Genomic DNA, 21,864 nt, shown 5'->3' with positions numbered 1-21,864 from the left:
TTTCTAATTTCAAATAAAAAAAATATACAGTATGATTCACAGGAAAACATTCACCAGCAAATACAAGTCTGTTGTGTAGCTTGTGTACAAGGGTAAACCTCGAACTTATTATGAGAAGCTGCAATGCTCTAAAATTGTGGTTTTAAAACATACATTATTTTCTACTTACAATTGACCCAGATTAATTCCTTCCAAATTATAGACAACTTTAAAAACAGGATGACTCATCAGTGGCTCAGTTGGTAGAGCGGGTCGTCCAATGACTGCAGGTTTGGTGGTTCGATTCCATTTCCAGCCCAGTCACCTTGGAGTGTGAGCTGACAGTGGGAGGTGTCAGCTCACCTCCCGAGCACTGCCTAGGCATCCTTGAGCAAGGCACCATCCCATTTATAAGCTGCTCATTGGGGCCCACCATGACGGAGCTGCCCACCACTCTACCCTCCCTCTTAACTAAATGCTTACAGGTCCCTTGTGTGTGTGTGTGTTATGGGCTGCACACACTATGTATATGTGAATGTGACTAACTAACAATGTGTGTGCTGGAATGGATTAATACTTTCCCAACCGGGATCAGAATAGTACATTGAAATTAAAAAAAATAAATTAAATTACTGCTGCATGTGCACAACAAACACGGGTCTCGATTACCACCATTTTTTGTTTTCTGCAAAAAAAGGCGTATTGTCTGTTTTTTTTGTTAGATTTTTGCAATATAGAGACTTAACGTAGTTTTTTTTTATTGTTTAAACCTCAGCAACAACAGTTAGCACAGAGGTTTCAGTACAGAATATACCGGAGGTGTAATGTGTAGATAGGATAATAAACGCTAGGTGGCGACATTTCAATAACAATTTCGCGAACAGGAAACAGAATTCTTTATGACGTCATTTCCGTTAAGTGGATGGGGTCTTTCTTTCCATTCAACTCGTGTGCCAAGTTAGCCCGTTTGTCTTGATGGTCTCCAGAGCTTCACCTGTTATTTTGTCCTGATACTTCCGTTTACATTTCCGTGGAGCTAAAAACGCTTGAAACGGGACGTTTTCCGCCAGCTGGGAGTTCCTCTTCCAACACTCCCGGTATGCACACCGCTAGGTCAGAGAGACGCAGCTAGCCGTCAGTAAATCGTTGTTTTGGTCCCACATAGTTCACCACCGCAGGGCTGAACGTGATCCAGTGTCCGCGTCTCTCCCAACAATCGGTGACAGAACAGTCAGCATCATCATGTCTGCAGATCTGGACCTGTCCCCCCCAGAGGTCCCGGAGCCCACCTTCTTAGAGAGTCTTCTGCGTTATGGGCTCTTTCTGGGGGCCATCTTCCAGCTCATCTGCATCCTTGCTGTCATCTTCCCCACATCCAAAGGACATGAGCATGTAGGTAGACAGCGGCTTCAAGCGGGTTGGTCCTCACAATGTTTCTTAACTCAAGTGTATTTGGAGCTCATTGCGGTTTGTTTGTATTTACATGTTATATAGGGGCCCCACTCTGAAATGTGAATTGTAGTGAAATGATATCACACTTATTCCGACTTGTCCACAAAGAGCTTACCTTGTTGATCTGCTCAAATATGAGCCATATCCACATAAATAGCAAACCACAAGCATGGCATCTGTTTAATGTTACTCAGTCAGGATGTTTAATCCCATAATTAAGGAGTCAATGGAGTTATTTTGAAATTACAGGGCGTTTCATACTTTGTGTTGTCTCTACAGGAGGAGACTGAGCCCACTAATGGAAAGGATGCTGAACAGGTGAAGAAACCAAAAGGAGCTGCTCCTCAGATGCGACAGAAAGCAAAGAAGGAGAGCAAAAAGAAGCGATAGTGTGTGTGTGTGTGTGTGTGTGTGTGTGTGTGTGTGTGTGTGTGTGTGTGTGTGTGTGTGTTCCCACAGTTCTCATTAAGATGTATTAAACACAGGAGACATGTCACAGCAATAAAAAAAAGTTCAGTGAATTTGAGACATTTGTAAAAGATTTGTGTGTGTCCTGTTCACCCCAGTTCAACTCAGTGCTACAGAAAGCACATTCTAATCATATATGTTCATTTATAACAACATGTATATTATTGGTTGTATTTTCTTCATTTTTTATTTGGAAACTAATTGAATTTTAACTGGATGACAACAAATAAAGACATTGTGTAGTCATTCACTAAATCTGTCTCCATTGCTGAGCTGAAGTGAGTCATGATGAGGTCATTGTGGGTTGAAGGCACAATCATTACGTTACTACCTTGTAAACCTTAGGGACACAAAGATATTTTTTACTGCATTAAAATATAATTGTGTTGTATTTGTCTAATTTCTAGTACTGTATCTAAACACTATAAATTCTTGTGACGCTTAGAATTTTTTTTTCCAAATTCTGTTAAAATGCATTCATTTATTTTCTCATTATTAGATATTTGGAGACAAACGTAATTCCGCGTAGGTTCCAACATTGCGCCAAGTTAAGGCGTTCAGAAAGAAGTCGGTGTTGCTTGGCAACCGACACTTCCAGCGCTCTTAAACCAAAATGTTCAGACGTAACGGAAGAACACGTCGCGTCTCCGGGATTGTTTTGATCGCTTTAGAATCTAATTTAATCCTCCGGTGTCTCCAGAAGACACTCTGCGTGTCGGATTCTACAACTTCCACTCAGCGACGTGAACGTGGCGTGAACGCGACCGCCGCTGCGCAATCTACGTAAACTACGTAAACTCCACATTCGTCATATTTGCGCTGTGTTTTTGTCGTCAGTGATGCACTATCCCCTGCCCACCCACCCCCACCTCACCCTACACGGCATGCCTTCTCCCCACCGCACCAGTCCTCCCTTCCATCACGCCGTCGCCTCTCCCGGTTGAACGCTTCCCGGTGGGGTCGGCTGTTTGTCCTGCCCACCGCGGCAGCCCGGCAGCTGCGCCCTGCGCTCCCGAAGCCAGTCGGAGCTGCGCGACCTCCGCTGCGGGCGATTCTGCCTTAAAAAAAAAATTTAAAAAAAAAAATCCGCTAAATGGGATTCGTTACTGGTGTGAGGTTTCCACAGCAACTGGACACCCGCTTCCATTATTTTTCTGATACGGACAATCAGAAGGATTTGATCCGATTGATCGCCGCACCTCTCAGATAATTTGGGTTGAATCTTCAAGACGCGTCAAAGGTGAGTTAACTTGGGGGTTTTGTTTTTTGTTTTGTTTTTTTTGGGGGGGGGTTACAATCATGTCAGTTTTCCACGCAGGCCTTTCGGATTGTGACTGCGTATTTTTCCCGTGGAGATGTTGTCCACACGCGTACGTCCCCCCCCCCCCCCCCCCTCACGTTGTGTTTCATTGTTATCAGGCCTTGGAGTCGGAGCGCGTATTGGTCAGCGCTGTCGGCGACGCTGTTGACGATTTACTACTCCCCCCACGCAAAAACACGTCTGGACATAAGTCATATTCATGACACGAATAACAACGTCCAGAACACACAGAATGCGCAGAAAGAAAGAAAAAAAAAAAAACAAGATCCAACAATCAATCGAAATTCAAAATGGAGCTGTAGCAGCACCTGTTTTGATCCATCAGGCCGAATGTGCGCCTTTGTGGCCCGTTCCCATTCACAAATCCACGGGTACGCGTCTAATGGGGAGTGGGCTGCCCTGTGTCCGGGCGCTTTTTTTCCTTTTTAAAAAAAATTAATACACCCCCCCCCACCACCACCCCCGAGTAGGACATTATCATGTTGACAGCTGCTACTCCTCTGGGCAGCTCCCACCCCACCCCTCGTTTGGTTTGAAAGCGGCTTTCCTGACAACATCATGTTTAATCCCGCGAAAATAGAGTTTTAATTATGCTGTTAATCCAGTTACGTCTCTTTTTTTTTTTTCTGGTTTCGGATTAAGAACCAGTTGATTTGTGTGATGCAGAAAATTCAGGTCCGCCAGAAATCAGACGCATGAATCACGATGATGGTCGATGGTTGGGGGGGGGGGGGGTTATCACAGGACAGTGGCAAATAACAAACCCCCTCCAGTCAAAATACACAGTGTCCTCTGGATAGGTTTTAATGGTGTTAAAGATTATTTTCATTATCAGTGGTTTAAGTGTTTTTCTACACGGTCTGTGGAACAAGATCAGATGTTTTAAATGTAATTAAGGCTCAAGGTTACATCTTCGTTCGACTTGTTATGTCTGGTCAAAAGTTACAGTTTAACACAATTTAAATTCAAATTGCTTGTATCTAAAAAATGATGCTAATTATTTATTTAGATTTAAGTCATCGATTAAAGGTTTTATTTGTTCTCCTTTCTGTCAGACCTCATGAAAAGACATTTTAAATATTTGCTCGGTGTCTGAGAGTACAGGTCCTCTTTAACACCCACAGACTGTCTGTAAATGTCATTGTGTCTTTTTCTGTAATCAATACAAATCCTACAAACTGAGTTAATCATTTACTAAGAACGTAGTTCCACCTGATTGTCCTTCCTCCCCACCTCTTGCCCTCCGTTTTGAGGTCATTCATGCTGGAGCTGCTGCTCCTCAAATCCTGGATCCTTTAAACCAGAGCTTTAGTAGACGCTCTGAAAATGAAAGTGGGTTTGATCTGTGTCACAATTCTCCTCTTATTCCATCCTCTGTTCATTTATTACTGAGAGGAGACGAGGAGGGGCAGGTGGAGACAGGCTTAGATGGGACAAAGTGAGTGAGGTCAGCAAAGGATTTTGGGAAAACGACGGTGAATCTGTTTAAAATGTGCCCCGAATTGAGAGTGACATTACAGCAATCAACTCTAACCATTTGTCAGTATAGATTATTGAGTATAGATTGTTGGATTACACTGTTTTATGCTATCTTAAAGCATCTCGTGCGATAAAACAACAATGCTAATGTTTACATTCCCTCTCGTTTTGATCTTGAGGAACCATCGTTGCCCTTCCTCCTCCTTCTCCTCCCCCTCCTCCTCTTCTTCTCCTCCCTGGGGCAAAATGTACATTTCCCCATTCGATAGAAACATTGGCTTGAGATTCTTCCCTCTCTGCAGCACAGTGGCAACTGTTCCCATCTGTTGTGACTCAGTGTTGGTCGTCACGGCCAAATGTGCTTATGTGCATGACCAGAAATGTATGGATTCTGTGTTCTGTGAGCCCAGCTTCAGAGGAAGGATTGAGAATTCTGATTAGACAGGAAACGTCAGAAAGACTTTGTGCAGGTGGAGCCAGTGTTTTATTTTTTAACATTAAAATAGCATCTTTTGCAATAAAGTGCTGCATTTTTAGAACTAATATATGTTAAAATTATGAACCAGCAAATTATATTCTATCTTGTGCTATTGATTTTGAATATAAGAATTTTAATAACATCAGCAAATCCATTTAATATTTTTTCAAGCTGTCAATAATCCTCATACCAGCAACTTTAGTTGTTTCTATTATGTTGGTCCAACAAATTGACAAATTCAAAATTTTCATTCTGCATGAATTTCATTCTGCAAGTAATGTTTTGCGGGTAATACGATAACATCACATTCACAGTTTTTGCTTAGCACATTAGCAGGCTAATGCAAGGTTCAAATGTGGCTTCTGGTGATGTTAGTCCCTCTGAAGGTATCAAACCAGAATCTGCTTCAAATTGTTCTGGAGGGATCTCTAAGACTTTTTTAAAGACAGAAGAAAGTTCCTGTCACTAAACTGTTTCCGTGATCGTAAAGTAAATGTAGGCATGGATTTAAGAATACTGTATGTGAAACTGTAGTCAAGATGTCACATGTAAATCAGAATGAATCAACGGACACCTGATGGGAATCCCGTCAGCCTCCATTCAGCACAGACCTGGTCTCCTGCAGGTGTTGGGACTCGTCTGCACTCTGTGACCTGAATTCCTCTCAGCAGCTTATCTCTCCTCCTTTACCTGCTTGTCCTTTCCATTCAGTAATTTTCCTCTCATACCCAGCACTCCCTTCCTTTTTATAGAGGACCTTTTATAGATAGCTTTCAAGTCAAATACATGAAAAAGTGCCGATTTAGTGATAAATGTGCTTCAGAGGCTGAAGTGCTCTTGAAGTCCTCGGTGGTTTCTGAGGTAAACACCATTCAGAACAGTCCTTGAACAAACCTGCTGTTTGCTATGATTCATATCGAATCCTCATAATCTCCATTCCCACCACACAACCTGGCACAACTTAATTCACATTCAGCATGTGTGTGTGTTTATCATTTAACACGGTTTTCTGACGTTGCTACAAGACATGAAGCTCATGCTGCTTTAAGGGAAAATCCTCCTAGAAATAATTAGAAAACAGACGTACAGACAATAATAACTTCAAATGTTTTTGAGATCAACTTTAAAAAATGATTTTAAATTGGAAATAACAAAAAGCATCAAAAGTTTCTTTCTCAATTATTTGTCCTAAGAATAAAATAAAAAGCTTTCCTCCCGCTATCCCGACCTCCTCCTGCTCTGGTTCTTCTCCTTTTGTTTGTTTCTCCTGTTCCTTCAACTTTTCTCAGATTTTGTGTGTTATTTATTACTCACTGCTCCTCCATTGTGGTGTGAGGAGGTCACATCTGTACATTCTGACATTAGGGGCTCTAACACCATATTAGGAGACGGCGTGCGGCTCATCGACAGCACTAGCTCTGCTGTTTACATTCATGAACTCTGAGGCTTTTAAGGATGTTTGTAACGTCCTGCAGATCACCGGGAGAGTGGGACTCGTCCCTGTATCGCTGCGTCGGGATACGGATGCAGATCATCGCCTTCCTTCATCAGCGTGTTCTTAAACATCGCAATTACTGAAGTCTTGTGTCTCAACTTTCCTTCAACCAGAGGATCAAATTTTAAAATCTTACATACAGTCAGGTTCTTGCACCTAAACTGTCCATGGGGAAGATGTAATTTACAAAATTGTGAACTAATGTATGGAAGTTTTGTGAAAGTTACGTAATAAATGAAGGGCATGCTTCCTAAACATATTTTCAAATTAAATACTATTTTAATGCTAACCGGATGCAGCTGTTTTGTCCTTGAGTTGGCTTTTAGCCCATCACAACCACTGTATCTCTACTAGGTTCACACACACGGTCACATCAGCAGACGTAGTCACCAAACTGGGAGAAACTTTCTGTCAAGCAGCCAAATTGCAGTGCCTCCATGTGGGGTAAATTGCAGAGCAGATGATGTGGAGCGAGTCAGCGTCAGGCAAACACATCCTGTTACAAACCTTCTCCTGCTGTTTACTAAAGGAACACTCGCTGGGTCCTCGCTTTGTATATTTTAAGCCGATTCTTTTTATTATAAATTACCATGCAATGTAGGTATAAATGGTAGATATTACAAAATAAAAGATAATGCGTTGTTTTTTCCATGTTTCTGCCCGACTTCACTGACAACACAAGCTTTTGAAGTTGTATCTGAAGTTGTCTCCTCTTGGCCTGTAGCTTCCTTTCCTGAAGCCTTCAGCTTCTACTATGGGCTGGTATTCAAGGTTTGGACCACTGGTGACCAGAGGAACCCATGAAGCAACTCTAATGATTATACCGTACGACCCATCCAGTCCTACACATGACCGATTTAATGCTGGGTTTGGTTCAGGATATTATTCTGGTGGATTCCGCTCCTCGTGTATCTGCTTGTTCACCCAGGGTCACCTCAGGCCTCTCTGAGCCCCCCACCAAAGATCCCACTATTGACATCCAGACTGCAAATCAAACACCCTACTCTCCACGCAGCCCTGTCCACCTCCCATCTCCATGTGACTCAGTGTTGCACCATGGGATACAATAACCCCCGGAGTGAGCCAGATTACACCCTGGCAGGAGTTGAATCGGAGCATGCATGATTATGCGTGCACTTGAAATTGCTCACATTTGCTTAGATTCACACAGCTCAGACACCCACACATACACACACCCCCCCCCAGTGGGATCCGACCATATCTTTGAGAATTCCCCATACCTGTGTAATTATGTTAGGCTTGCACATTACACTTAAAACACCCACTAAGCCTCAGCTGTCCTGCACTGTACAACAACCACCTACGCGTTCTTTTTACAGCCACTGCGAGTTCCTTCCTCCTTGTCTTAATAACCCCCCCCCCTCCCTTGCCCATCAGACTCACCAGCATCCTGGAAACACCAGCATGTGTTGGAAAAAAAGGATGTGAGAAGCAACTGTGGTCGGGTGTTCGTGTACGATAGAGCTTTGTTTCCCAGAGACGAAGGAGCAGCTGCTCGCTCACGGAGCCACACACACACACACACACACACACACACACACACACACACACACACACACACACACACACACACACACACGCATGCACTCTGTCTGGAGCTTACAGCTTCTGTATACACCAAGGAGCGAGGCTGTTTCATGTGTGTGTGACTGTCTCCATTTCAACTGGCCTGAAATAGAAGGTCTCACAGTGAGTCAGTCTGCAATGACTCGAGGGCTGGAGTGGAATCTGTGTGTGTGTGTGTGTGTGTGTGTGTGTGTGTGTGTGTGTGTGTGTGTGTGCGCACAGCACTAAAACTTTCTGTGCGAACAAGTTTGTCTGCATTTCTAATAACAACCAGATCATTTATTAGACCATAATAAATAGACTGGACGGGTTGAGAAGCAGAAACGACAGAATAGTTACCTGTTGGAGGTGAATCACTTTCTGTTCTCCTCAGCTCAGCAGTATCAGCCCCGGCTTTCATTCCACCCTGCCCCTCCTTTGTTTGAGGCTCTACTTTCCTCGTAGATGGTTATCGATTCAGAGCAGATTAAATAAAAGAACGACCTTGACTGTATGGAGGTGTCCTTTACAACACGCTGAACGTTTCTAACTGAACCTCAATCGGCAGATCGGAGACGGATCAACTTGAAACCACGAAGAGGAATTTTTAGTCTTACAAATGTGAACGAATAGAAACTGAACCAGGAGTGAACATCTCCTGTCAGATTGGATTAAAAGGGTGTCACAGAGAGTTTCTGCTTAATCTGAGCCCCGCAGACAGTACAAAAAGGTTTAAAGTAGGCCATTCATTGAAGGTGCGCCTCATAGTGCGGAAAATACTGTATTTGTTAAACGTCTATGACCATTGTCTTGTTTTTATTGTTCCTTATTGGGTTTAAACTAGCAAACACAGGCCATCCTTCAAGCGTCATTTCTGCTGTTAATCCCAGTAAACATCCGTTTAATTTATCTATTTAATTTATCATTTTTTAGCATTTTACAGTCACTATTATAAATGAATTGTTTGGCTGACTAGCCGTCCGCAAACATTTAATTCCCAATGATATGAAGCAAATAAACTCGTCACATGGTTGAACTTAAACTGGAGAGTTAAGTGTGTTTACCCAGATGACTTAAGTCAATTTTATTGTTTTATCAGTGAATCGATTAAAGAAGGAAGTGATCGGATTTCTGTCTGTAATCCCAGATCTCCTTTTGCCCCCAGCTGTGCACATGGGGGCGGGTAAGAGCAAACCCAAGGAGCCGGGCCAGCGCTCCATGAGCCTGGACGGCACCATCGGCACCGGCTCTGACAGCGGACACTTCCACCACCTGGGCCCCGCCCAGCAGACCCAGACGCCCAACAGGAGTCCTGCCGTCGGGACGGGAAGGCGGGGGCATCAAGGGCAGCATCAACTAGCCCCAACAAACACGCCTGAGCTGGCTCTCTTTGGAGGGATCGACCACACCGGCACCATCACCTCCCCCCAGAGAGGGCCTCTGTCAGGTAGACGTTAGAAAGGGCGGAACAGTCACATGTTCACGTATTTACCTGTGAATATTGTAAATGTTATCCTACATTTAGCAAGTGGTTAAGTTATCTTAGCATGACTGACAGAGCGACAAGCTGGTTCTCGTGTTTTTTTGAGGTCATCGTGACCTCACAGGACTTTAGGGAGGGTCTGTGCCCACCTATAAATAGTGTCATGTGATAGTAATGGGTTTTACAGATGCTAGTTACCAGTTTTTATTGTCTCCTCCATGTCACGTCTGTCCCAAGATGACCTAAGGATTAACTTTCTCCTGCTCGGACATTAGATCAATCTTTTCATCTAACACCAGGAAATCAAGTAATTGCCCCTCAGAATACAATTACTGCGATAAATGTGACACGACTGACTTTAAGAGAGCAGCTTTCAAGGGGATGGAAGGTTACAAAAAAATTATACTTCAAGATGCTGATTTTCAGTGTAAAAGTAATGAAGCTGAGCCAGGATGTGGATCAGAAACAGAGGCTGTAATGTAGAATTCTTATTTTGATATCACAAAAACGTATCTCAAGACGAAACGCTCAGTTCACATGCAAATCGCGTCCTTTTATTTTGGTGTCATTTATTTCAGTATTAGTTTTATATGTCGACCTCAGTTTGTTTCGCCTTTGAAAAGTGAGACGAAATGAGGCAGTGAGGATGGAGATATAAAATCAATGTCGCAGTCTCTCCAAATGACATTACACATTTGTCAGGCGTGATGATCCTGGCTTGGTGTTCGGCTGAGGGAAGGAGATGGGATCCAGGTCTGTGACCGATTGATTTTGTCCTCTTTCCTCGTTTCCTTATTGACGGACTGGAAAGCATTTTGTAAAGTTAACAGAAAATTTATCATTAATTTAATTCAGCAAAATTTTGAAACGTTAATTACTATTATTAAATTAATTAAATAATTAAAATTAATTAATAATTTCATTTTTATTTTAACTAAATTGTAAAGAATAATTTAATAATAAGTAAATTAAATAATAAAAATAACAATAATAATAATAATAATGATTAAATATTAATTTAAAAAATATTTTTCAATAATTTTAATTTCATTCAATTTCATTTTAATTTTTTAATTTAATTGATTAAAATTAATTAAAATTAATTTAGCAGAATTTGATGTTAGAATACATTCAGTTTGACCTGCCTACTGAAAACCACAAGGAAACAAGCAACCATCTGAAATGTGTTGTAGTCAGACCAAATATCAGCTGCCAGTCAGACTTAAAAACTCCACTTCATCCCTCAAACACGTCACATGATCCAGACTGTTTCCATTAAGACGGAACGAATCTCCACTGGCCAGACTGTCAGGTTAATGATGCTCGGTCCAGACAGCAGCGGGCCGCCGGTCAGATGATCTCCTTGTGGGCTTCCAATCAGTTTGTCGATGGCCGGCCGGCCGGAGAGTTTACACCACAGGTTAATTAAACGGCTCACTCCCCAGAAAATACAAATCCATCAGCGTGTCAGCTTTGTCCTTCACGGAGCATCCGTCCCGGGCCGTCTGGATGTCGATATTTCTCATCATGGTTCTGTAAATTGTTTCATACAAAGATATCGAGCTGAGCTGGAACAATTTAAGATTCATGGAGAAAATGATCATGCTGCAGCTCCGTTAGCGGCTGTAGGTCACCTTTAGGGTCTGAAGTGTGTTTACCTTTAATGCGCATTAAATGTGTGTGTGGTGTCTTGTTCCTGCAGGAGGTGTCACTACGTTTGTCGCCCTCTATGACTACGAGTCACGGACGGCGTCTGATTTGACCTTTAGGAAGGGGGACAGGCTGCAGATTGTCAACAACACGTAAGAATCATACGTCAGCCCCATTTCCCCCCCGTTCTCCCCCCCCTCTGACGCCGAATTCATAGAAATCCAAACCAACAGATTTGTGTGTGAATGACCTCAGACAGTCCCATCCATCAGTCGACCAGAGGGAAGCAGGATTACAAATACATCTTGTTCTCCTCGGGCGACTGACAGTATTGACTTTAACATACTGTTAACACAGCACTATATACATATACAGTAAATATACGTACAGCAGCATGTGTGTGTGCATGCGTGTGTGTAGAGGTGTGATTTTAGACAGAAGGAACAGACACTGAACTGGAGGAAGCTGTCCTTTCAAAGTATAATAATTTCACATCAGAACATGTGTTTTCTTTTCCGATGACTGTTTTTCATCCATAAATTCCTTCCATAATTCTTTTACCTTTGGTCTGGTACTACATAGTAGGGCTGTAAAATATTGTTAATTAGTAATGCACAAAGAGGCTGTTCAAAGATCTGAAAAAAAAATTAATGAATAAAAAAAATAGAGTAAATGAAATATATTATTATTTTTTATTTTTTTATTTTTTATTATTATTATTACCATTATTAAAAATGTGAACAGCTAACTGGAGCTGGAACAGGAAGTGGACCGTAGAGGCCTTACAGTCGCTGCAGCCCTACTGTGTCCCTCAGCCCCCCCCCCCCAGCTCCTCTATCTGTCTGCTGCTCCTCTTGCTGTGACTCCTCACTGTGTTTTGATGTGTCTGCTGTGTCTGTTATCTCTCCCTCCCTCTCTCTCTCTCTCTCTCTCTCTCCTTCTCATGCTTCATGGTTTCTCCTAGGAAAAAGTACAGCTTCAGGTCAGTAAAGACTTCACGTAATAAAAACCTCACACAACCCGTCGTGCTCCGTCCCCTCGCTCCGTTTTCCTGATCAGTCAGTGGAGTAGATGTAAAAAGGACAGGAACCAAACATAGTTTGTTCTGTTTAGTCTTTTACATAACTTAACACCCAGCTGTGGGAATGTGGTAGTATTTTGTGTCATCAGTCAAGCGCTGTGGAAACTTCACGTTCTGTCAGTGTGCAGAAACGTTAAACTCTAGTGTTGGGGAAGGAAAGGTCCGGTATTACAAAATGAACACTTCATTCTTCACAGTATTATTTGTGCCTCCTTTAGCTCCTGTATTGTTACTGCAGTGTTAACATCATTAGCAGGAACATGGCTGTGTGCTCACATCCATCTGTTTTTATGTGTCATAATACAGGGATTACAGTTCACTGTTTCCTCCTGTGTTAATGTTATTTCTAGAGCAGCAGAAACAAATGGCTGAACTGAAAAGTTGGTCACAAAATGAAGCACAACCTCAAATCCCAATATTTAAGCTAATAGTTTCTGAGAATCAATGCAGAATCACAAAAACAGACTACTGCTGTCCCCATTGTTTTTTGCCCTCTTTGGTTCATGCCCTCTTGCCCCACCATGAACAACAGAGTGAATTCCAGTCCTCCTTCTGAACTTCTCCAACCACCCACGCGATGCCTTAAACTCCTTAGACTTCTTTTTTTTTAATAACGTGGTGATTGTAGATGCATTACGGCCATATTCTTTTGTGAGATCAACCAAACGCATCCCTTTTTCAGGCTTTTCTGTGATCTCTTGCTTTGTTTGTACGGACAAAAAACCTTTTTTCTTCGTCTTTTCTTTTTCTCTTCGTCACTTTCTTGGGGTCCATAGTGAATACTCTAAAAGTTTATATATATATATACGTAAAACTTCAGTCGAGGGCCGAATGACGAGGACGCTGCATAGACACCTATCTAGCTCCACACACGGGTCCCTCTTAGCCAATGGGATGCCAGGATGCTAGGTAATAGCCAATGGCAGAGCAGCTGTAAGAATGTTGCGTTCAGGAACCTGTGGGAGCTGCGAGTATCAGCCCACACTGTATTTTTACAGTGTGGGCTGATCCTGAAATTTCTTTCGTAATTAGAGGCAATATTTTCCCGTTGAGGCGTTTCGTCAGTAGAACATTTCGTCCTCTGATAGAGTTACCACTGTATTACCAAACTCAGTTGTAGTGATGTTTTATTTCTCTGCCAATAAAGACTATTTTGTTTTTTTGCTTCTCTCTCTCACAGAGAAGGCGACTGGTGGCTCGCCCGCTCCCTGACCACAGGAGAGAGTGGTTACATCCCCAGCAACTACGTGGCTCCGTCCGACTCCATCCAGGCAGAAGAGTACATCATCCTCTCCTTGTTTCACTTTTGGATTTTTGTTTTCATTTTATAGCCTTCCAAGCCTGAATTTGTCTTTATTTACTGTGCAACATTAACAAATTGAATATCAAGATGCAGACAGTATTTCCTGTCGTACCAGTCTTTGTTCCAGACAGACAGTGTTTGTCCCTGTAGCTCCTGACTGATCCGTCTGTGTGTCCTCTTCGGCAGGTGGTACTTTGGGAAGATCACTCGACGGGATTCGGAGAGGCTCCTGTTGAACTTACAGAACAGACGAGGAACCTTCCTGGTGAGGGAAAGTGAGACCACTAAAGGTGAGAGAGCAGACGTCTGCTATCAAGATGGTCCAGTTAACACCTCTGCTGCTCTGTGTTCTTTAGAATGATGAAATAAAACTGTATCTCAGAACACTGAGAAGTATTCAGTCTAAGAAATGTGTAAGTAATACATTCTTCTGTTTGTATTACCTGGAATAGACGTGCAGATGTGTTGGGATCTATCAAAATCAATACTTTTTGGTCAATTTAAAAGTAAAAATTCAATTGTTACTATTAAGTGTAACTTTGTTTCCTCCTTAGGATAAGGATTTTACCTTGTGTGAAGAGGAAGATGAGCATCGGAGTGTTACATAGACATGTTTTTGCATCATTTTGGATTTAAATGATTGTAATTGAATGATAGGAAGAAACTTTCACTTTTGTGTCCCAGCATTATCAAAAAAAAAAACCGCAAGCCCCGTTGGACAAAACTTGTTTTTGATCTTTACGGGTTGGAGCTCTGCAAAGTTTTACATCGTTTTCAGAAACGGCTGCTGGTCTCTTCTGATGTAGTTGCCCTCGTTGAGGCCTGTTCTGGTGGAAGTGGTGAGAGAAAAAGGAAAAGAGCCTCGTGAATGAATAGGGGTGAATCACTCTGCCAGAACTAGGTCAACCTGGGAGGGTGCTGGATTTCCCCATGGCTGTAAATCTCTGTTCCTCCAAACACTCTGATAGATGTAAGGTGGGGGGGTAGATGAAGAGGGGGTAGAACAGTTCAGGCTGGAGGAGGGAGGATCTGGAGAGAAGGAGGAGCTCCAGTGGGACGTTGTGTTGGTTGACCTCTGGGTTCGTTCTGTGTGACACAAACATGGAACTCTGACATCAGGCTTTTGATCATTTGTGATTCGTGAACAACTTGCAGCTTCTTAATACATGAGACAGAAACCATCATCCATTTACTTGCATAAACTGTATATAATTCTCCACACATTTAAATAACACCAATGGCAAAAGGACCGATTATTAATTTTCCTTTTGCTTTGAAACAACCTTTGTCACACAGTCACCTGTCTGTCTGTCTGTCCTCACCTGTCTGTCTGTCCTGTCTTATTCCCAGGGGCATATTGTCTGTCAGTGCTGGATTATGACAACACCAAAGGCCTGAATGTTAAACATTACAAGATCAGGAAGCTGGACAGCGGAGGTTTCTACATCACCTCCCGCACTCAGTTCACCAGCCTCCAGCAGCTCGTCTTCCACTACCGCAGTGAGTCCTCAGACGCCCCGTCGCTCTGATCCCTAACTCTTCCAGCGCTGTTTCTCTGATTTGTGCCGCCTCTTCCAGAGCACTCTGATGGGCTGTGCCACGCTCTGTCAGACGTGTGTCCTGTGGCCAAACCTCAGACCCAGGGGCTGGCCAGGGACGCCTGGGAGATTCCCAGAGAGTCCCTCCGCCTTGACCTGAAATTAGGACAGGGCTGCTTTGGAGAGGTCTGGATGGGTAAGAATGACAGTCTGCTGCTGTTTAGTGGAATGGCACATACAGTATTTTCCGCACTATAAGGCGCACTTGGATTATAAGGCGCACCTTCAATGAATGGGCTATTTTAAAACTTTTTTCATATATAAGGCACATTGGATTATAAGAAATGGAGAAAAAGGATTTTAGATGCGCCTAACTGTGCGGAAAATACTTCAATCTCCGTGTCAGTGTCAGTATCAGTATTTTTCTTGTTGTTAATCTAATGAATTTGAATTGTGAAAATAGTAATCTGTGAGTTGCTGCATTGTTTGTATGCATCATTCATACTGCAGTATTTGTTAGTTGCAGTATTTGTTAGTTGCGGTATTTGTTAGTTGCAGTATTTGTTAGTTGCCTATCAACTACTCAAAACCAAGAAGGCAGGATTTCCATTTCTTTTTCTTTTTTTCCCTGGATTAAATGAGTAAGAAGTTTTTTTTGGTAAGTGAGTGCAGAGTGGGTGGCAGATGGATCGGACCACAGTATCCAGGCTCGCCGTCTCACCCGGTTAACAGTCTTTACATTACAAGACGCTTCTGACCGTACAGACAGATACGACATGACACAGATACTCTCTGTTCTCTGAGTCCTCATCATATCAGAAAGAGCAGATCATTTGCGAAGCGCTCAGATTGTCTGTCTGGGTTTCCTGATAGGCACGTGGAACGGGACGACACGGGTAGCCATTAAGACCTTGAAGCCGGGGACCATGTCTCCAGAGGCGTTTCTACAGGAGGCTCAAGTCATGAAGAAGCTGAGGCACGAGAAGCTCGTCCAGCTGTACGCCGTCGTGTCGGAGGAACCCATCTTCATCGTGACCGAATATATGAGCCAAGGTATTACATCCTGTTGAGTCCAGCTGACATTTCTCTGTCACAGTGAAGTGTCAAGTATTGAACTATGGAAGCCGATAAATGCAGAGATTTTATAATAAGACGTGAAATGATTTAGAAAGAATGGGTTTCGTCTCTCCCTATATGGAAAAATAACAGCTTAAATAACAGCTTGTGTTTCACAGTTTACAAATACTATGGGCTGTTTATTTGGCATTTATCTTTCATTTATTGATTTATCCACAACTTAAACACTTGAATTGTTTGACTCACAGGCAGCTTACTGGACTTCCTCAAAGGCGAAGCAGGAAAGATGCTCCGTCTGCCTCAGCTGGTAGACATGGCTGCTCAGGTAAGAGATTTAGGGGTTTTTTTTTAAAAGCTTGTAAAAAAGGGGTTTTTTTTACTTCATTTTTAATATCTGTCATCTTTGCCTCACATCCTCCAGATTGCAGCTGGGATGGCGTACGTGGAGAGGATGAACTACGTCCACAGAGACTTGCGTGCCGCCAACATCCTGGTGGGAGACAACCTGGTGTGTAAAGTGGCCGACTTTGGTTTGGCAAGACTCATCGAAGACAACGAGTACACGGCGAGACAGGGTAGGTCCACGCTCTTTTTCATTTTAAAACGCATCCTTTTTTCTTTTCTTTTTTTTAAATGCATTTCACTATGCAGCGCTTTCATTTTTAATTAAAAACATTTTTTTAAGGTGCCAAGTTCCCGATCAAATGGACGGCCCCGGAGGCCGCTCTGTACGGTCGCTTCACCATCAAGTCGGACGTCTGGTCCTTTGGCGTGTTGCTCACAGAACTGGCAACCAAAGGCAGAGTTCCCTATCCAGGTGAATACCAACCAAACCCTCACACAAAGAATATTTACCAAAAGAGTTTGGTGCTGAAAAAGCTCATTCAGTAGTTATTCAGTAGTTATTGTTAATTTTTGCTGTTTTAAATAATGCAGGAGACATTTGTTTATATACGTTTATATATTTTGAGATTCATAAAGGATGATTTAATTGATTCAATAGAAAGGATTGTGTAATATTTGGAGTAATAATGATAATTACCATTATTATACACCGATTGCCATAAAGTGTGTTTCAGTTTTGGTTAACTCATTGGTTGCCAGCGTTTTTGTAGCCGTTGATCTCCTTCGGCAGACTTTCTCTGACGCTCTGGACATTTCTCATCTTTCTGTTCACGATTTATGGCAAGATGCTTCACGCAGAGCGACACCATGTTCACTTACATACTAAAAATGTGTTGGAAATTCTCCATCTTCATCTGATTCGCCAACCCTTTGTTCCATAACTGGATCATTATGGTCGTCATTACGATAAATTCCACCATTAGAAGCCTGATTTTCACTCCACCAGACCGTCCCCCAGCGTTCCCGGTTGAAAAAGGTCATGGATGTCTACAGACGTCACTGGCAGTCAGTGACTTGTATATTTCATCTGTCTGATTGTCTGTGTGTAACTTCCTGTTTGTGCTGCAGGTATGGTTAACCGCGAGGTGCTGGACCAGGTGGAGCGCGGCTACAGGATGCCGTGTCCGGCTGAGTGCCCCAGCTCTTTGCACGAGCTCATGCTCTCCTGCTGGAGGAAGGACCCCGAAGAGAGGCCCACGTTCGAGTACCTGCAGGGCTTCCTAGAGGACTACTTTACCTCCACTGAACCCCAGTATCAGCCTGGGGAGAACCTATAGAACCATTAACTAAACCGAACCTAGAGGGGAAAGCCTCAACACAAAACCATCTGCACTAACCGATCTCAGAAGAGCGCCTGTGGGAGGGAACTCGATTCTTCTGTCAAAGAACGACTGAAACAGAAACCTACAGACGTCCCATCAAACGTCCTGGAGGAGGAACTCCTGCAGAAGAACCTGGAAAACAATCTCTCACTGCTAACCAAAGGTTCTCCTGCAGAAACGAAGTTGAAATCTGCTCCGATTAAATCCAGGAATAAACGTGTTTGGTAGATATTCTTGTTGGGAGGAACCCAAATCATGAGCTGCATGTGAAGCAAGAGGGAAAAGAAGAACCTGTCATTTGAAGAGAGACAGTCATGGGAGGATGGATGGGGTGGACACCTCCCTCTGTCCCTCTTTGGTTGTCTCTCTGGCCTCCTCTGCTGCCCCCGCTGCCCACAGGAGAACCCTGACGCTGAGGCTCAGTCGCCAAAGGAAAGCTCGTCTCTCCTCACGCCCTCGCCTCCTCTATTGTTCCTGACTTTTTAGAATCTCTTTCTCCACTTCTCTCAAGTGCTGCTTCTTCAGAGCGTCTCCAAAATAACTCAGCGCTGGAACTCGCGTCGTTATTTCTATTTCCTCAGACAGTATACGTCCTGTGCTTTAAGGTTTTTGTTAAAAGTTCCTGAGTTATTCTTTTTTTTTTTTCCTCACATTATTTATAGACAAAGGTTTTTTAAAACATTAAGTTTCTGGCAGAGCAAATCTACTGAAAAGACAAGATAACAGAACACCTGAAATGAGGTCAAATGGTTTTCTCTTTTATAGCTGTATTTCTTCACATAACGCTGAATCCAACCACGATTTAAAATGATTTTAATGCAGGTTATATTTGTATGTTTGCTGTTTTAATTAATTGATTTAGTCTTAATTTTAACTGGATAATAGCATTTAAATAATTAACACAGTTACGGTGGCACTAAAGAGCAATTTTAGCACCTTTCATTTCCTCTGAGACTTGAATGGAGGAACTCATCAAACTTTTACGTGACCTGCTAAGAGGCCGATGTGGCTGCAAATATTTGTGTGCCAAATGAATCACATTTCTCCTTTTTTTTTTTTTTTTGCTGTTCGTGTACAAAGAACATTTTACTATCAAGAAGCTTACTTTTTACACTTATTTACAATTGAAGTCCCAATGAAGTCCCAATAAACTCTGTGAATTCGCAGTACAGATAATCCTGTAACTGTTTGTTCTAAAGAACTCTCATCGACTCCACAGCTGTTGTGCCATAAAAAGATATGCAACCAGGCGGCTCTAATGAAAATGATCAGGTAACCTTGATAAAAACTGTGTTCATGACTTTGATATGAGTTGATTTGAAACCTGTCGGCATGCTTTTGTGCTTTTTAAACATTGGCTGGGTTTGTATGTATCCTGTACTGTACTGTACATTGAGACTTTTACTTACGGTGTGAGTGAGGCGAGGGGGATCTCAAAGGCTTCTGAACATTTGTGCCATCAAACCTGTACTTAATTTTTTTTTTTTTAATCGTACCAACTGCTAGCAGTCCTCACTGTCTTACTGTACATACTGTAGCTGGCGATCGTCGGTTCTTGTGTCATGCAAGCCACTCTCAAATGGCAGGTAGTCATTTCACTGTGGTTCGGTTTATGATGTAGTTGATGCAGCAACAGTAGGTAGAAAGCTATAGATTGCTGCCCACATGTACTATGAAACCAGTCATCAACATATTAGCCACTCAGATGTAAGAGCAACCCACCGACGCCACGCCGTCCAGTGATGACGGGTGATTGAACCAAGAATACGGATTATTCTAAAACTACAGTGAACGATTGGGAGATCGAGTCCAGAAACTGTCTGAAAAATGAGGTCAAAGATGTAAATATTATCTTAAAACAAAAGACTGTGACTATCATGTAATTTGTTTTGTGTAGATTTTATTTTTTCTTGGGGGGCTGAAGGAATGTTTTTCTTTTTAACATTGGACGTTTTTGGATCATATCTAGAAGTGACTTTTAAAATTGGGCTTGACATTTTTTTTTTTCTTCTTCTAAGTGATTTTCCTGTTCTACACTGGGAAATACCCTGTATGTTCTGACGCACTGATCTACTTGTACGGTGCTACGGGAATGTGGAAGTCGATGGGCTCATGACAAATATGAGTAATGTGTGAGTAACGTTCTGTTCCATATCAAAGAAGTGTCTCATTTTTATGTTTTATTTTTATAAATCTATGCAGTTTCGGTCTGACATTCCTGCAACTTAATGGCCATTTTATTAAGTCTAAAAATAATGATCAAAAACAGGATGTGAGCATTTTCTAAGGACTTCTTTCGTCCTTTTATTTTTTTTTTGTTTCCACCAGGATTGAAATGGGTATTGTGCCACTTTGTTGATCTTTAAATGTGCAATAAATTATATTTGAAATGTGTTTTTTTATAAAGAGTGTGTGCTGGTGAATGTGCTGTCCTTCCCTCTGGATGTGTGATGTGGAGATTATCAGTTTTGAATCTGTGGGACATAAAAGAAGGTATACAGGTATATTGAGACAAATTTCAGTGGAGGTGATGCTGATGAATTCCCCTTGAGGTGGAAGTCAAGAATTCAGTCCAAGCTCATGAATTATTGGGCTAGATTAAGGTTGGAATCTCTGGGACATTGGTGTGGATTAAAAATTATTGCAAGGAAAATATCCACATAAAAAAATGAAAAATGTAATTATAAAACTTTTTTCATAATTTAATTTCATACAACTCAAGGTCTTTAATTCAGTTTGATCAAAAAATGTAGCCACATGGTTTTTTTCCATCACATTTTTGTGAACTTGATATAAACGTTTTCTTTTTGCCCCGTTAGGTGTTGCCACAGCGTGTCAATCTTTTTCCATTTTAGATGAATACTCATGATTGTTTGGCAAAGTTTTTTTTACATTGGATGTCTTCCTGCTACAACCTTCTGCATTTACCAGGGCTTGTAGATCAGCCTACAGCCTACAGATACTGGAATAGAGATAATGGAACAATAATATTGTTCTGTCTAACGATGATACATATACATAAATATAGAAACAAATTACAATTATTGTAAATCCCCCCAAAAAAATCTGATACTGTGAAATTTTAATAAAAGTAGAATGAAACTTTGGGTTTTTTTTAAAATAAATGATTATTCTAAATCATATTCTTGTGACACATTTTAATAAATTTGGGACAGGCTAATGTTTACTGTTGTGTTTCATCTCCTGGGTTTTTAACATCAGTCATTGTTATAGAGAGAACATACAACATTACATACTCAACAGTCAATGCTCTGTTGTTGCATTCAGTGCAGTGGAAACGGGTGTGTCTACTACCTGGAATCTTCTGTTCTGAAGCTTCACTATAGTAAAGGAGTAAAACGAGGCTTCAGTGTCTGGGCACTAACACCCCCACAGATACAGGCTTTTGAAATTCAGGCTGGTAACTCTGATCCTTCTCTTCAGACCAGAGACACAACGTGATGGTAGGACTTCACACGACTTCAGACCGACAGAAGTTGGCAGCATCCTGAGTGTTGTTGATTTATGGCTTTGGCTTCAGAAGGGAGAGTCTAAGCTCACATTTGTAGAGGCGGCGATGGACCGTGTTTGGTGACCATGGTTTTCTGAAGCGACTCGAAGCCTATGAAGAATCATGCATCATAGAATCAGGTTAATAATGCAGTGCAACATGAAGGATTGAAAACCATGTGTATTCAGCATTGTGTCTGTTTGTTTGTTTGTTTGTTTGTTTTTGTCCCTACAGACCTCTCCCTCTGCCTTCTCAC

The 21,864-nt window shown here is 42.1% G+C and overlaps 2 protein-coding genes across 4 annotated transcripts; both read left to right on the top strand.

Annotated features, from left to right (window-relative positions):
• Nucleotides 1–867: 867 nt before the first annotated feature.
• Nucleotides 868–2,154, top strand: manbal (mannosidase beta like). Of its 2 annotated transcripts, XM_068314716.1 has the most exons (3): nucleotides 868–1,076; nucleotides 1,145–1,371; nucleotides 1,711–2,154. In XM_068314716.1, the coding sequence occupies exons 2-3, from the start codon at nucleotides 1,222–1,224 to the stop codon at nucleotides 1,819–1,821; spliced, it is 261 nt and encodes an 86-aa protein (XP_068170817.1). In that variant the 5' UTR covers nucleotides 868–1,076; nucleotides 1,145–1,221; the 3' UTR covers nucleotides 1,822–2,154. The 2 variants fall into 2 exon arrangements, with proteins under 2 accessions (XP_068170817.1, XP_068170816.1); XM_068314715.1 differs by having other exon boundaries at nucleotides 868–1,371.
• A 137-nt stretch (nucleotides 2,155–2,291) lies between these two features.
• Nucleotides 2,292–20,491, top strand: LOC137594979 (proto-oncogene tyrosine-protein kinase Src-like). 2 transcript variants are annotated; one of them, XM_068314713.1, is made up of 13 exons: nucleotides 2,292–3,139; nucleotides 9,404–9,685; nucleotides 11,424–11,523; nucleotides 12,336–12,353; nucleotides 13,633–13,731; nucleotides 13,942–14,045; nucleotides 15,106–15,255; nucleotides 15,334–15,489; nucleotides 16,167–16,346; nucleotides 16,619–16,695; nucleotides 16,792–16,945; nucleotides 17,056–17,187; nucleotides 17,844–20,491. In XM_068314713.1, the coding sequence occupies exons 2-13, from the start codon at nucleotides 9,412–9,414 to the stop codon at nucleotides 18,050–18,052; spliced, it is 1,653 nt and encodes a 550-aa protein (XP_068170814.1). In that variant the 5' UTR covers nucleotides 2,292–3,139; nucleotides 9,404–9,411; the 3' UTR covers nucleotides 18,053–20,491. The 2 variants fall into 2 exon arrangements, with proteins under 2 accessions (XP_068170814.1, XP_068170815.1); XM_068314714.1 differs by lacking the exon at nucleotides 12,336–12,353.
• The last annotated feature ends 1,373 nt before the right edge of the window (nucleotides 20,492–21,864 follow it).

The sequence above is a fragment of the Antennarius striatus genome, chromosome 5, assembly GCF_040054535.1.
Source record: "Antennarius striatus isolate MH-2024 chromosome 5, ASM4005453v1, whole genome shotgun sequence".
Classification (NCBI taxonomy): Eukaryota; Metazoa; Chordata; class Actinopteri; order Lophiiformes; family Antennariidae; genus Antennarius; species Antennarius striatus.
The sequence above is the reverse complement of the archived record's forward strand: the minus strand, read 5'-3'. Positions and strand labels throughout refer to the sequence as shown.

Bases quoted from the DNA above. Each gene is read 5' to 3' on its own strand.
- LOC137594979 (XM_068314713.1), top strand. From the start codon at position 9,412: ATGGGGGCGGGTAAGAGCAAACCCAAGGAGCCGGGCCAGCGCTCCATG. The intron at 13,732-13,941 runs GTACATCATCCT...CCTCTTCGGCAG, and splicing joins GACTCCATCCAGGCAGAAGA to GTGGTACTTTGGGAAGATCA. The intron at 16,696-16,791 runs GTAAGAGATTTA...CACATCCTCCAG, and splicing joins TGGTAGACATGGCTGCTCAG to ATTGCAGCTGGGATGGCGTA.
- manbal (XM_068314716.1), top strand. From the start codon at position 1,222: ATGTCTGCAGATCTGGACCTGTCCCCCCCAGAGGTCCCGGAGCCCACC. The intron at 1,372-1,710 runs GTAGGTAGACAG...TTGTCTCTACAG, and splicing joins CATCCAAAGGACATGAGCAT to GAGGAGACTGAGCCCACTAA.